The following is a 15231-nucleotide window of genomic DNA, read 5'->3' on the forward strand; positions in this document are numbered from 1 at the left end:
ATATTGGTGTGATACCCAATTTTAGATGTATCTGAGTATATGACTCTCATTTGAATCATATACAATCACATTACCCCTTGCGAGACATTCTATCCGCAGTGGTCTTGCTTATCATGTATCCATCCATGGATGATCCTGAATCAACAATACCAGATACTACACTATGCGCGATTTTCCTCAATGGGAAAGTCGCCTCAGTCTATTAGATCCAAACATGCAGTACGTGCAGTACCTATCATGCTTGCAACTGGTTCCTGTGATGGAAATCAAAATATATGGCTATCCAGTATGTAATTCTACATATGCTAAGATGGCATCGCCGCGGAGTAAGCTTATACCTATCGAATCGGGCTGATGACAGGTCATCATTCTCACCTGGGTGTCTCGAAATTACTGAACTCCAGGATATCCTTGTCATAATGGGATTGATCAAAGATAAAGAGCCTCCACAGGGCAACTAGAACGATTTTTGACTATGGATGAACAAGGAATCCGCGTGGAATATGCTAGTGGTACAGCCAGAGTCCAATGAACATCAGAAAACCGGGGTATAAAAAGGGCAGCCGGGGGGTTAAATACAGAATCAAGAGGGGGAAAGGGGGGAAGGGAAACAAATGAGCGCGATGGCGAAACGGAATATAACACCGTGCATCGGCGGAGAAGGAACACACATGATAAAAGCACATCATACATAGAAAAGAGAGTGGGAAAACAACGAGGGAAAAAAGGAACAAGTATTGCAAATACACGCGCAGAACGCTCAAACGGTGCAAATTGACATATCTTAGGGCACATGGTCGTAGAACAGCAATGGAGGGCAAGAATCTTTCTCTAGATCACGTTGGAGTGTTCGGGGTGTGCAGCTCCAGTGCTCAATGGCTTGGTTTGCACATCAAACCCAGCCCTGTCATCATCGTCCAGTCTCCTCCTCCATTCTGCCAAGCTATCACTCATCAGTGCGGGTCCCTCACTAGCATCCTTGGTGGGAGTCCGATCCAGATCCAGCTGGCTGCTCAGACGGTAATTGCGGTTGGTGCTCTCCCAGTGAGTACGCAAAGCATCCAACTCGTTGGCAAGTGAGTCCAGAGCCATAGAACCACGATTATCAGGGAACGTGGAGTCCTGCGAGACATTGCTATCAGCTCGTGCCCGCCCATTGCCTCGGCTGATTGTGTTGCTAGAGGCGTTGCTGTGTGTGCGCGAGATTCCATTGGAACCTTGCACAAGGTGAGATTGACGGCGATAATGACCGACTGATGTTTGAACCTGCTCTAGAAGCATGTTGACCTTACGCTCTGCATCTGAAGCACGAGTTTCAAGGTGGGTGTTTTCTTGCTTAAGCTGGTCCAGCTCAGAACGACTTTTCTCGGCAGCAGTGAGTAGCTCTTGCTTAAGACGTTCGTGTTCACTTCGCGACAACTCCTTCTCAGTCGTAACCTGATCGAGATCCTGCTTGAGCTGCGTGATCTGGCTCTCAAGGCCGCTGATAGAAGATGAAGTTCGACTTTGAAGTTCGGACATCGACAGCTCGAGACGGGACCGTTCAGCGTCCCATTCAGCCGAAGAAGATGCCTGGCTGGCTGAATTCTCGAGGCTCTTCTGAGCCACATCCAATTCAGATTGCATTTTAGCATTTTGAGTCTTATACCGACTCAGCTCATCCTTCATCCGCTTCAACATCTTCTCAGTACCTTTCACGTAATGAACTGCTGACTGGTAATCATTCTCGAGCTGCTCAAGTTTCTCTCGGAAAGCTCGGTCGGCTTCCTGCTCGCGACTTTCGAAGCCGTTCTTCAGGTCGTCATGGGCCTTGATGCTAGCCGAGAGTTGTTGCTCAAGCTCGCGTAGTCGGCTTTGCTCCGGAGTGCCGAATCGTGACCCGGGGGATTCAAGCCGAGGGGACCGTCTGGACTCGCTGTTCATGCCACGCTCACCAAGAAGATCCTTCAAAGCGGCGTGCTGAACCGCCAAAGCTCCAGCCTCTCGCTGGTGAGCCTCAAGCTGTGTCTTCAAGTCTCGGTTATTGGTGGCGGCCGATTGGCTTTCCTTCATGGCAGTCTGAAGCTGTCTGCGCAATTGCAAACCTTCACGGCTAGCCTGCTCCTGGTATGCTTCAAGGCCAGCAATGCGTTCCTCTGCACGCCGGAGCTTGTCCGAGGCTGCGTTGGCGGCTGCCTGGTTAGCCTTAGCTAGAGTGGTGGACCGCTCGATCTGGGCCTCCAAAGCGGCGACTCTCTGGTCAGCACGAGATCGGAACGGATTATCCAAGTCTGTAGAAGATGCGCGTTCCAGGCCAGACACGAAGGCAATCTTGTGGGTTTCCGCTTCCTTGGCGTGGATTTCTGCCAACTCCTCTGCATCTCGGAGGCGACGAGTAATGTTTTCCAGTTCAGTAGTACGTTCTTCGTGCTCCGATCGGAGCTGGAGAAGCTTTCTCTCCAGACCCTCGCGGCGCTCTCGCTCCTCTTGAAATTGCTTCTCAACGAGAGCTGTCTTTGCGGCTGAGGCAGAAACGGCCTCTCGAAGACCACCAAAGCTAGAATCGAAGTCCTTTAGACGGGTCGAGGAATCCTCAATCTGTGCCAACAATTCTTCTTTGTCTAGGGTGAGTTGTCGAAGAGAGGCTTCTGCTTCTGCACGCAGGAAGGCCTCTTCTCTGGAGAGAGCCTCTGCTCGGTGAAGCTCAGCGCGCAAGTTTTCTGCTTCTAGAGTATTACTTTGCATTTCAAGCTCTGCCAGGTGCTTCCGGGTTGCCTCGTTTGTCTCTTCGGCAAGTTCCTTGGCTTGACGCTCCTGCGAGAGCTCGGTGGTCTGCGCATCCAATTTAGCTTTCAACTCAGATAGTGAGGCTAAGGCGAGGGCAAGACGACGTCCCATATCGGTAGGTCGCTCATCATCTCCATCCCGAGGAGCATCCGGTTGAGGGGTTCCCCGTTGACTACCACCATGGGCAGCGAGCTTGGCCCGGGAATATGCAGCTTCATTGATAGCCATATCGCGTTGATGTTCCACTTCAGCAACCCGTTTAGACGCGATGGCAGCCTGTCGATCCACAGTGGCCTGCATCTTGCTAAGGTCTGCTCTCATGGCCAAGAAGGCCTCAACTAGCGGACGATCCTCATCACTCAGGGCCTCATTGGCCCGGTCGTCTAGCGCCGGGCTACTGGTTGCATTGGGAACATAGCCACATTTTCTTGCGAGTGCGAGTTCTGAGGCATACCAGGCATTTCGGGCCTTGGTAACCTCCAGCTCCTTTATCAACGCCTCTTGGTGGGGTGTAAGTCGAGGAGACCGTGGCTCATCACCAAGAGTCTTGGAGTTGCGGAAGCTTCGAGATTCCATTGAGCCCTCGATGCTAGCCTGCCGACCGAGGATCGATTCCTCCCCACTGTCAACGGACCCGCGCTGTCGGTGAGAACGGAGTGACCGTTGTCGGCCTGGGGCGCTGATCAACGGGGCTGCCTCGCCTGCTTCCATGGCCTTGGCTGATGGCTTTTGGTGTTGTGTTGGAGTTCGGCGACCAGCTGACGGAGGTCCCTGGGAATCCTGTGGGCCTTCCTTCATGATTGGTGATTCCTCGCCACGCTCGTTGTTTGCTACACGATTATCAGCAGTTGGTGTGTAGCCGCGATCATTCTTGGTCGGGGTCTTGCTACGAGGGTTCGCGCCAGCTGGAGGGGCATTGCCGCGAGGGCCAGGAGACGGTGCTTGTCCGGGAGGCGGTGGACCAGCAGGAGCTTGCGCAATTGATGCCCGTGGCAGTCTAGACCCAGGTCCCAAATTTGGATTAGGGCCGAACTCCCCTGGTCTATTAGCAGCCGTGCCCTGCATCATACTCTCACGCGATGGCGTTGGGCCCCGTCGCATTTGCTGTTCCGGGACTGCATTCTGTGCCTCCCGAGATGAGCGCCCAGACGAGATACCGGGTTTATCAATACTTGTCTTTCTGGTCGCTGGGTCCGGAAGGCGTCCTCCGGGTTGCGAATCATTGGGGTACCGGATCTTGCTAGTATCAAGGATATAGGACATGCTGAGCTCCGCGGGGTCCCTAGGAGCCGAGCTCGGTTCACCCGCCATCACAATGATCTGCTTACCAAAAGCGGTCATGCTGTGACCAGATCGCGGGGAAGGCGCAGGGCCCATGTTTTGGAAGGAGTACCAGCGTCGAGTCGAAATGCGGAAAGCTGACAGGTCTCCCAAGTCCACTCCTTCATCCGTGCGACCTCCGAACACATACATCACATCGTTTACCAAAGCAGAGGCATGACCTTCCCTAGGAGCCGGGATAAAACCAACGCAATCAATTTCGGTCCAGATGTTGGTAATGTGATCATAAGACCAAACATCATTGAACCACTGCACTCCGTTCGTACCTCCAAATAGGAATAGCTTCTCGTTGAAGCTGACAATTGTGTGGTTTGTTCTTGCCGGCGGAATTTGGCCTGGTGGAGGCCCACCTTCGTGACTGTTCTGGATCAGAACCTCCCATTTATTTGCCGGGTTTTGAAGCTGGTTCAAGTCGAATGCAATCAAATCATTGAAAAAGAAGCCCTCCACTTGGCCGCCGAAGACGTAAAGTTTAGAACCTAGAATGTTCAATGTGTGACCGTAACGCCCGGAAGGTCGAGAGCCGGGAGGGATAGCGCGGGACCATTGGCGGGAAGCTAAAAAAAACAAAGAGTCAGAGTCAAGGTAAACATGAATATACCGATACCACACTTACATGTGTTCAAAAGATATAGAGTGTCGTCCAGAGAGTCATTCTCGTCGATTTTGGTATCACCACCAAACACGATGAACGCATTCCCCACGAGCAAACTAGCATGACCGACTCGGGGGCCGGGGCCTTCAGATACTGTCGCAACCTGGAGACAGTTCAAGCCGCCGCCACTGCTTTCAATCATCCATAGATCACCCTTGACGGTTGATCCATCGATCAGGCCTCCCATCATATATATGTCTCCTTCCTTGGATGCCACCGAATTGATTGCTGCTCCATAGCGAGGAAACGGGTTTGTCTGGGGTGAAGAGAAGTTCAAACGGCGTTGCGACCATGGGTAAAGGGATGAATTGGGACTTGGAGGGGGAATCCCGTTAGGTGGTTGCTGGGGTCTTTGCATCTGTCGTAGATATTAGATTTCTCTCGTCAGAAAGCGACGGATGGATCTCGAAATAGATACCCACCTGAGACTCCGATTCCGCTCTCTGCCGCGGCCGTACTGCGTCCGGACTCGCCGGGCTTGTGGCCGAGTGCAGAGAGTTGCTGAAGCTACCGCTTGGGGTTGGCGTCTGGGAAGTCGTGCCATCCCCCTTGACCCCATTCGCCATTATAGATCCAGTGGATGGAGTTCCCTCGGAGGTGTGGACATTTCTAGTCGCCGGGGGAGTGCAGCCGGCTGCTGACTCTGCTGGTTCTTCTTCGATTTGAACAGAAAGGCCATCGTGATTTATGTGGTCGTAGTCGGTCGTATCAGGGGATCTGGCGCAAAGCCAAGCTGCGCCGAGGTGCGGACTCGATCCGACACCCGAAAATCGAAGTAATGGCGTCGTCACGAGAGGTGAAGTGGAAAATCCGAAGAGATAGGGGGGGTTGTCTATTTTAGAAGTGAAGTGGGAACCAGGAACCACTAGGAACCATAAAATCGTTCCATGCACAAGCCGCTCAGCGTTCCCCCAAAAAAATAAGTGTGGGCAAGGGAGGCTTCTAAACAGAAGCATTCGCACTAGGGACTCGAGAAAAAAAAGAGAAAAAGAAAGAAAAACAAATCAAAGCGGCTGAAGCCAAGGCAAGAAAGGGGGAGGTGGAAATGCGAAAGAGGAAAAGCGAAGATGGAAGAGATGGCCGTTTCAATTTCCCGGAGATGCTCTAAGTCGAACTAGTCTTAGTTCCATTGGACGTGCATACTCAGGGGCATACTATTAGTACTCAAATATTTAAAGATCACTATATTTTAATTCAATGCTTGTCTTCTACATATGGTTCTCCATACTTACATTGTGCTATCTCCCTCATTCCTTTTTCCCAGTCTCTTTTCACCAGCCTCCAGGAACCGAGGGGGTTTTCACATTCCACTATAGCATATTGACACGTCTTTAGCCTTAGTATTCCAGTATTTCAGAAGCAGAAAGTAAACAAAGAAAAAGGTTTCACAACAATGTAGAGTCATCAGAATACCTGACAACATTATATTCAAGGGTTAGTTGAAATACCATCCACAGGCTTGTTAACCCTAATTATCACACTATCACACCCCAATTGCTACATGCCGCGGGTCCGAGGACTCGGCCACGGTGTGAACAACTGCAGGTCCAATGATAATTCATCCTAACACTGCATTTCCCAATTCCACACGGCGATCCATACCCCACAATGGGCAAGAAATACTGATTGATCACAGAAATAAGGCTGTACAACATTGCAAGGCATGTGGGGTGAATGTCAACTCTCCAATACCTTACTATAAAAAATACCTAGGTAGAGCTCCCGGTTTGACGCTGATAGATCCAAGAGGAAGGGGGTTCCCATCAAAATAATCCATTTTTGGAGTCTGGAGTAGGCGATCTCTCGTTTTCCGGCTCCCGGGTTATTGTAGGGATGAACCTTTTGACACTGATGTACTTTTGCAATAATCTATCATCATTGGCTACATGCCATATGTCTGAGCTTTTTGTTTGGTTTGCTATGTTGTATAAGAATCGACGTGTCAGAATTCTGGATGTCCATCCTTCCTGGGGTGAAACACCTTTTGTATCCCCTAACTGCTGTCTTAGACATCACCAACCATTAAATGTCTCTCTTGGATCAAAGCAAATGCTCACAAAATGTTCTGTTTAGAAAATAAATAGCTGACCAACAGTGGTTTCATCCCGCTGGACAGATGGACTTCACTTTATGTCGTACTGGATGGTAACCAATGCCGATGCCTGCGTTGGACAACTCCATATCACTAGATTCTGTGATATTGATATATAGAGTCCATATACAAACATTTGAAACTGTCTGCATGGGAATAAAGAGTTATTGACCATGTGCAGGTCATGATTGCCTCAGTCATATTGTAGATTGATACGTTTGAAGTCTACAATACATGCGTTTTTGTTGTATACTTCTCGCCAAGACACCATTCTGAGTAATCCCCGGAATATCTGTGTTTCCGCATCCATCTCGCCTTTCCGGACCACATCCGCTCTAGACCAGGCAGATTAGCTATCTTTGGACCAGAATCCATAGACTGTGCGCTGAGCTCTCTCTCTCTGCGCTCCTGGAATATCTCCAGGGCAGGCGCAAATTGAGATTCGTCTGGTCCACTACAAATCCGACTTCAAGGTCACCCTTACCATTTCATCATCGGTCTATTCCCCAGCTTCAGTCGACAACATCCAGACCCTTGCGAACGAGCCGAAGGAGGAAGCTCACTGGTCGTGACCGGTGACCGAGCGGGGATACTCGCAGCCTGCCTCGACATACGTTCCAGCCCTTCCTCTTCCCCCATACTCGTGTAACACAATGAGCGATCTTACAACATGAGGGATCCCACTACCGATATGGAACATAACTCACAACAAACGACCAACGGGTCGACAGCTTCACGTCGCAATCCGAATAAATCGGTCCGCGTCGCGTTTGGTCCCGAGTTAGAGACTACAATTCCCACCCGCGAAAGATCTCCAGCTCCGTTGAGTGGCCATCATCGCTCGCTCACTGAAGTTGAACACAAGCAGCCCACATTAACCCCACACGGGCGCCCAACCAGCTCATCGGGAGACAACACTGCCAACGGGGAGATCCCACCCCGCCGCCCATCGCCTCGGAGATCGGAGAGTAGCCGACCGGCTATGCTGAAGAGAGCCAGAAGTGACTATGGACCAAGTCGGATAACCTTCGATAAAGTGGCAGGTGATGACGATGAAGATTTCGCTATGCGACATGGGTGGCAGGAAGAATACACTTCTAGTGAATATCTCAAGATCTTGCATTCGGTGAGCACGACCACTCTGATCGGAGTTTCCGGAAGCTAACACAATACCCGCTGAATATAGAACTTCTACATGTATTTCACCGAGAAACGCCACGAGACCAACGGTATTCCCAGGGACCCAGTCGGGAGTTGGCCAAGTCAGGACTGGCGCATGAAGGATCGCCTGAAAACTGTGTCTGCGGCCTTGGCCATCTGTCTGAACATTGGAGTCGACCCTCCCGATGTGGTCAAGACCAACCCAACATCGAAGCTTGAATGCTGGGTAGATCCGACTTCTACCACAGGCGGTGGTCAAAACAAGATCATGGAGCAGATCGGCAAGAAGCTACAGGAGCAATACGAGACTTTGAGTCTTCGGACAAGGTACAAACAGTACCTAGATCCATCAGTTGATGAGACCAAGAAATTCTGCATCTCACTTCGCCGAAATGCCAAGGATGAGCGGGTGCTTCTACATTACAATGGACATGGAGTGCCGCTGCCAACTCAGTCGGGTGAAATATGGGTCTTCAACAAGAACTATACCCAGTATATACCTGTCCCACTGTATGATCTGCAGTCTTGGCTAGCTGGGCCTAGTCTTTTTGTCTTCGATGTTTCACATGCGGGCAACATTGTCCAAAATTTCCATACTTTCGTGGAGAAGCATGAGAAAGAGAATATTGAAACTAGGAAACGAGACCCAAATGCCGTCATTCAGAATTATGGTGACTGTATCCTTCTAGCTGCGTGCCAGAAGACAGAGTCCCTTCCGACCAATCCCGACCTACCTGCAGACCTATTCACCTGTTGCTTGACAACACCGATTGAAATTGCATTGCGCTTTTTCATCTTACAAAACCCTTTGCGCACGAACATTTCTATTGACGACTTCAGAGTTCCAGGTCGACTCCAAGATCGTCGAAGCCCTCTTGGGGAACTGAATTGGATCTTCACTGCCATTACCGATACGATTGCGTGGAACACCTTACCTCGGGCTTTGTTCAAAAAGCTCTTCCGACAGGATCTAATGGTCGCCGCTCTTTTCCGCAACTTTTTGCTCAGCGAACGCATCATGCGCACTTACAAATGCCATCCCATTTCTTCGCCCGAATTGCCGGACACACATCATCACCCGCTATGGAAAAGCTGGGACCTTGCAGTCGAAATGGTGTTATCTCAGCTACCTGCTCTCATTGATCAAGAAGAAGGACGTCGGCAGTATGAGTACCAGCACTCAACGTTCTTCGCTGAGCAACTCACTGCTTTTGAGGTATACCTCTCGTCCGGTCCCATGGAGAAGAATCCACCGGATCAGCTTCCTATTGTCCTCCAAGTCCTCCTGAGTCAGGCACACCGTTTGCGGGCCTTGATTCTTTTGAGCAAATTCCTGGACCTCGGACCGTGGGCTGTGCACCTTGCACTCAGCATTGGCATATTCCCGTATGTTGTCAAGTTGCTGCAATCAGCAGCTCAGGAATTGAAACCAGTTATGGTTTTCATTTGGGCGAGAATCATGGCAGTCGACCACACTGTACAAAACGATCTACTCAAAGACAACGGCATCCACTACTTTATCTCGATTCTAAATCCTTCTTCGCCCATTCCTGTGGGAAACGCCAGTGAACATCGGGCCATGTGTGCTTTCATAGTCTCAATCTTCTGCAAAAACTATCCCCAGGGACAGAACGTCTGCCTTTCTGGCGAGTTGTTCGATTCATGCCTCAGACATCTGGGCGATGTGGAAAATCCCTTGCTACGGCAGTGGTCTTGTCTGTGTCTCAGTATGCTCTGGTGCGATTTTCCCGAAGCGAAGTGGATGGGCATTCGGTGTGCAGCCCCCGCTAGGCTCTGCGAATTGAATTTCGATCCAGTGCCCGAAGTTCGTGCTGCCATGCTTCACGCTGTGACTACATTCTTGGGGATTCCAGATCTGACAGACCAAGTTGCACAAATCGAGGAGACTTTGGCACTGGCGGTCTTGCCCATGTCTGCTGATGGTAGTGTGGTTGTTAGGAAAGAGCTTTTAGTATTCTTCTCGACATTCGTCAGACGCCACCAAAACAAATTTTTGGTCGCAGCATTTGAGGAGCTTGAGGAAGAAAAGCGGTCGTTGTCTCATCGCTGGGAGAGCGAAAACTCTCGGACTAGCCGCTCCGAAGGGCAGACCGGAGCACTAGTTTCTCATGCGAAACACACCCAGCTGTCTCGCAACACGACTTTCGGAACTATCTGGAAGCAGTTGCTAGCTCTCTCAGTTGATCCTCATCCTGACATCGCCCAGGATGCCGCCGTTATCGTTGATTATATCCACTTGGCCTTGTTGGAATCTCCAATGGCGCCACTCGCTAACAAGCTTCAGAATGAGGTTCTGGAGATCACAGGCTTGACGAAATTCCAACCTCGCGAGCGAACTGAAGCAAAGAAGACTGCGCCACCTCCAACGCCACCTTTATCTGGAACAGCACCCTCGAAACAAGAAGGCTATCTTTCTTTAAGCTTTAGGCGAACTGCCAGCGTCGCTGCTTCCCTCAAGAACCTTGCTTTTGGCAATTCAGCAACAGGAGACCCATCCTCAGATAATTCGAACCCCCCTTCACCTTCAACCAGCCGTATGACAATTACCCCACGCGGCCGGGCCCCTCCTGAGTGGACCCGACCCCCGGAAGGAAATGATCATGTTGCTCCCGCGACAGCATACCACCAGGCTCCGATTCCCACCTCCCGAGGGTTCCAACCCAAAGGCTTTGGCGTCGTGCCTGTCATTCCCCTAAAGAGTAGATTCCTGGATTGGTCCACTGAGGTAATACCGGATTTTGAATCCATCGAGTCCCACCACTATCGTTACCTACATTTACTTACCATTTCTAAGTATTTCCGGGAGCCCCAGATGAAACCCAACGAGCCGGATGAGCCCGGTAGCTCCGACTACAACCAGCGCCTCTGGAGACGCGGCCGCAACGAAAAGATCATCGCCGAGACCCAACCCCTCAAAGGGAAAGCTGGAGCAAGCCGGTGGGATAACTCGGTTGCTTTGCTATCGAACGGTAGCCAGCCCCACAAGATGTGCTTCCATCAATTCGAGGATCACATTGCTGTCGCGGATGACCGGGATACAATTACGTAGGTACCAATAAGTCACCTGTTCGTCATGTCCTTCTAACCATCGGTTTCATATAGAATTTGGGACTGGCAGAACCACAAACGCCTCAATCAATTCTCAAATGGCAACCCGGTCGGATCAAAGATCAACGAAGTTCGATACATCAATGAGGACGACCAGGCACTGCTTATGACTGGATCGTCCGATGGTGTGATCAAGCTTTTCCGCCATTACGAGACTAATAAGGATATTGAAGTGGTTACAGCCTTCAGAGCCCTCCCTGAGCTGATTCCAAGCAATCGCAACGCAGGTCTTGTGCTCGATTGGCAGCAAGGTCAAGGCAAAGCTCTGGTTGCAGGTGATGTGAAGGTTATCCGTGTCTGGAATGCTGCTACTGAGGTGTGCACAAACGTAAGTCTTCAATGTCTGGTCTCACAAATACATCGTGTTACTCACAAAAGCTCAATAACAGGACATTCCCGCACGATCGGGTTCTTGCATCACATCCTTGACGTCTGACCAGGTTGCGGGCAACATATTCGTTGCCGGTTTCGGTGACGGTGCTGTCCGAGTCTTTGATCAACGGTTGAAGCCAACCACATCCATGGTCAAAGTTTGGCGTGAGCACAAGCAGTGGATTACAAATGTCCATATGCAGCGTGGTGGTCTACGAGAATTGATATCAGGTGGGCGTAACGGTGAGGTCCGACTTTGGGATCTTCGCATGGATAACCCGATCTCCACCATCTATGCCACCAAGGATACCCTGCGGACCTTGAGTGTTCACGAGCACGCTCCTGTCTTCAGCATGTACGTTTCCTCCGCCGCAATTTCTTGTTATTTCGTTTGTTCCAAGCTAACATGCCGCAGGGGTACAAATCGTCACGAAGTTAAGACTTTCAACGTGGATGGTACCTATCTTTCTACGTTCGAGCCATACTCGAGCTTCCTTCATCACAACCGATCCTCGCCCATTGCCAGCACTGCTTTCCATCCCCACCGGACTGTGCTTGCCTGCGCCGCATTGAATGACCATCATGTAAATCTTGTGTCCTGCTAATTCCAACTCAGCTTTGAAATTCATGATACCTCCGTGTGGTGACCTTCATGGCATTGTTTCTTTCTCCTGTCCTAATATTACCCTTTCTGTAATATGCATCCGCATACCCGATGAACAAATTTACACGGCGTCTTGGCGATTGACTTGATCAACCATACATTGATGACTCCGCGTTGTTGGTTTTTGTTCCCTCAGGGTTGCTCCACTACCATTTGATATTCGTGACGATATTCTATTCTTCTACTTCATGTGAGACAGTGTACCCTATTTCGGGTCTATCAACTTATTTTTACCCTTTTGTCTTCTCTTCTACTTCGGTCTTAAGCACGATATCTTGTTGTAATGGGTGCTTGATTGCCAGGCGGAATAAAGCATAATGTTTGGAATGCTCGTGTTCTCCTCACTCTTGTGGAATAGTTCAGAGCAGTGGCGGCTGTTCTGTTTTGACTGGCGGCGGGACTTGGTTTTGTTCTTCTTCTTTCATGCTTTTTGAGGACTCCAGGCAATTGCATTTTTATTTTGGTGTGACTCGCTTGGGGCGTTACGGATATACTCGATGCAGCGCGGGAGAACCTTAGCCACGCACTGTAGTCTGGCTGGATACTCCACCTGAGCAGCATGAGAGTGTCGTGTGCTCACTGTGAGGAATAGACTGGCCGTTTCTTCGTTCTTTTCTAGAATTAGTCTCAGGGTCATTAAACCCACTTTGTGGTCATGTTTGATCTCGATCGTATTTATAACTTTAGTCAACCGTTAATGTGGCTTCTGTCCTAGACCGTGATGGACTGGAGGCCTTTAATAACTTGAAGTTTTACTTAGACACAATACTAAAGCTGTTCTCTGAGTCAGTATAGAGATACTTTATCCGATATCCTTCTAATATATATCTTGGCTTGTAGTCATTAGCGTACAACACAAGTATGCCATAACCAAAGGTATAGCGGTGAAGGATCAGTATATATCACATTTCCTTGAAAGGGACCCTTGCAACTATGTCATCTGATGTATAACCTTGACATCGTATACTAGGTCTGTTTGGGAAGAGGTAAAGTGAGGGCAAAGGTGGTCACGTGCATCAATATGCAGTATGTAGTCCGATGGCCGCGCCAGAAGCCCTAGGATAATCTGCATGCCACAGTGAATGGACACCTGATTATAGCGGTCTCTATGATTCTAGTGTGACATGATGCACAGTGCAACGTGGCCTCACGTGCGGTGCCACGGGGGAGACGATTGTTGGCACGAGGCCAGTACGATTAACGCAGCCCCTCTTTTACAAATTTATTGAAGATAGGAATTCATAAGATTAATAATTCTGTACGGCGGGAGTCTCTGCACCTTGGCATTGACGTCCGCTGCCTACGAGGCTGTCAACTAACACGAATTTCAAATCGTAGGTGACAGTCCGAGCGTTGGGATTGCTGGGAGGATTTACCTAGGTAATATCAGCAACAGGGGTGCATCTAATCGCGTCCCCCCACTGGGCCCTGAGTGGTGGAGGTCCAGGAATCTCTATACCTAGGTAGGAATGAAGTGGTCATATCCATGACTGTCCGGACCCATTCGGACACCGGGGCTCTCATCGACCGATGGCGCCATTCATCTACTGGGGAGCCAGCCGCCAATGGCACGAAATGCTGCTGTTCATGGCCAGCTACCTGGTTGCTTTGTCGGCACTCACCGTCCAGGCCACTAGCCTAGTTAACGGCACCGCTGGCGGTATCCGCATCCTCCTGCAGCCACTATCCTCTATCTAAATCTGTCAAATCTCACGGGCCGTAATACGGCCACTAAGATAACTTCCACCAACTTTGTATTCTACTCCCTACGCTAGTTTGGCCCACTGCCCGATGGCGCCTTCGTTACCCCCAATTAGTCGGTCACACTCTCAACCCTTGGTTCATTTTACAGGATCCTTTCAGTCTTAGATTTAATGACACTGGTGCGAAACATCAGTGTCTCCACCCCTTTTACGTCGACTGCTTCTCGGTCAATCTCTCTATTGCGGCGTCAACAGATTAGTCCTTCAGAATCTGATCTCATCGTCTGATTCGGAACCGCTGCCCCTAATTGTCCTTTCTGGTGGGATATACGGTGGAAGACAGATAAGGCAAAGCAGTGTTCTGTGCGATGTATTTGAAGGGAGAAGACTAGCTAAGAGTGAGAGGGATATATCTAGACCAGAGCAGAAAGGATGACTCTAAAATTCTCCCCCTTACCAGGGAAACTGGGATCCGTCCCACACGCGGAACTGCGCACCAATCGACTCCCTCGTCCCTTCGTCAATCGTCTTCACGATACCACCGACGCTCTCCTCGACCGTCTGGAAGGCCTTCTCAAGGCCGACGGCCTTGGCACCGGCATTGCCCATGTCGGTTTGAACGAAGCTGCATAATTCATTAACGTGTCTGTGACGCAACGGCTGTTCGAAAAGAGAAATAGGCACTTACCCAGGATCCGCAACAAAGCTCACAAACTCCTCATTCTCAAAATGGATCTTGCGCACGATCCAGTGTAGGATGGCCTTACTAGGGCCGTATGCTGCGCATGGGTACGGGCGCTGCTCCATGCCGCCGATACTGCCTATCGGACTCCCGACTCCCACAAACGTGGGCTTCTTACTTTTCTTAAGCAACGGGTAGGCCGCCTGGTAAAGGTAGATAGGACCGTAGCCATTGACCTCGACGTGGTCGTGTAGCACGGGGATAGACACCTCGTGCACAGTTGAGAAATCTTCGCTGATGCCGGCGTTGGCGATTACCACGTCTATGTGGTCTATGCCGTGCTCACTATGGAGAGTCTCGATGGCAGCGGTCGGGTCAGTGGGAGATTTAGAGTCGACCTTCACCACGATCAGACGGGAGGACTCGCCCTTGGGGAGAGATTGTAGGGACTGGGATGAAGCAACGACGGGGTCCCGGACAGCCGCGATGACGGTGGAGTTAGAACGAGCGAGGAATGTTTCGGTCAGGCCACGACCGATACCACGGCTAGCGCCCGTAATAAGATAGATAGTGTTGGTCATAGTATCAATGGTGGACTTGTTGGTGGTTGGGATGGCGACATTGAGACCAGATGAACGGCGGCCTCTTATATAGGTACGCCGATGG

At 50.4% G+C, this 15231-nt stretch overlaps 3 protein-coding genes across 3 annotated transcripts; 1 reads left to right on the plus strand and 2 right to left on the minus strand.

The window, feature by feature from the left end:
- Positions 1-831: 831 nt before the first annotated feature.
- Positions 832-5328, minus strand: N7489_006850 (putative cell polarity protein (Tea1); the record flags this gene model as incomplete). The annotated part of the gene is made up of 3 exons (XM_056712600.1): positions 832-4664; positions 4724-5120; positions 5185-5328. 3 exons carry the CDS (start codon positions 5326-5328, stop codon positions 832-834), a joined length of 4374 nt encoding a protein of 1457 aa, XP_056566315.1.
- A 2196-nt stretch (positions 5329-7524) lies between these two features.
- N7489_006851 (ubiquitin-binding TORC1 subunit KOG1) lies at positions 7525-12121 on the plus strand (the record flags this gene model as incomplete). Its single annotated transcript, XM_056712601.1, has 5 exons — positions 7525-7980; positions 8041-11081; positions 11139-11472; positions 11534-11871; positions 11932-12121. 5 exons carry the CDS (start codon positions 7525-7527, stop codon positions 12119-12121), a joined length of 4359 nt encoding a protein of 1452 aa, XP_056566316.1.
- A 2215-nt stretch (positions 12122-14336) lies between these two features.
- N7489_006852 (SDR family oxidoreductase) lies at positions 14337-15146 on the minus strand (the record flags this gene model as incomplete). Its single annotated transcript, XM_056712602.1, has 2 exons — positions 14337-14508; positions 14572-15146. 2 exons carry the CDS (start codon positions 15144-15146, stop codon positions 14337-14339), a joined length of 747 nt encoding a protein of 248 aa, XP_056566317.1.
- Positions 15147-15231: the final 85 nt, after the last annotated feature.

The sequence above is a fragment of the Penicillium chrysogenum genome (assembly GCF_028827035.1).
Source record: "Penicillium chrysogenum strain IBT 35668 chromosome Unknown utg000004l_segment0_segment0, whole genome shotgun sequence".
Lineage (NCBI taxonomy): Eukaryota > Fungi > Ascomycota > Eurotiomycetes > Eurotiales > Aspergillaceae > Penicillium > Penicillium chrysogenum.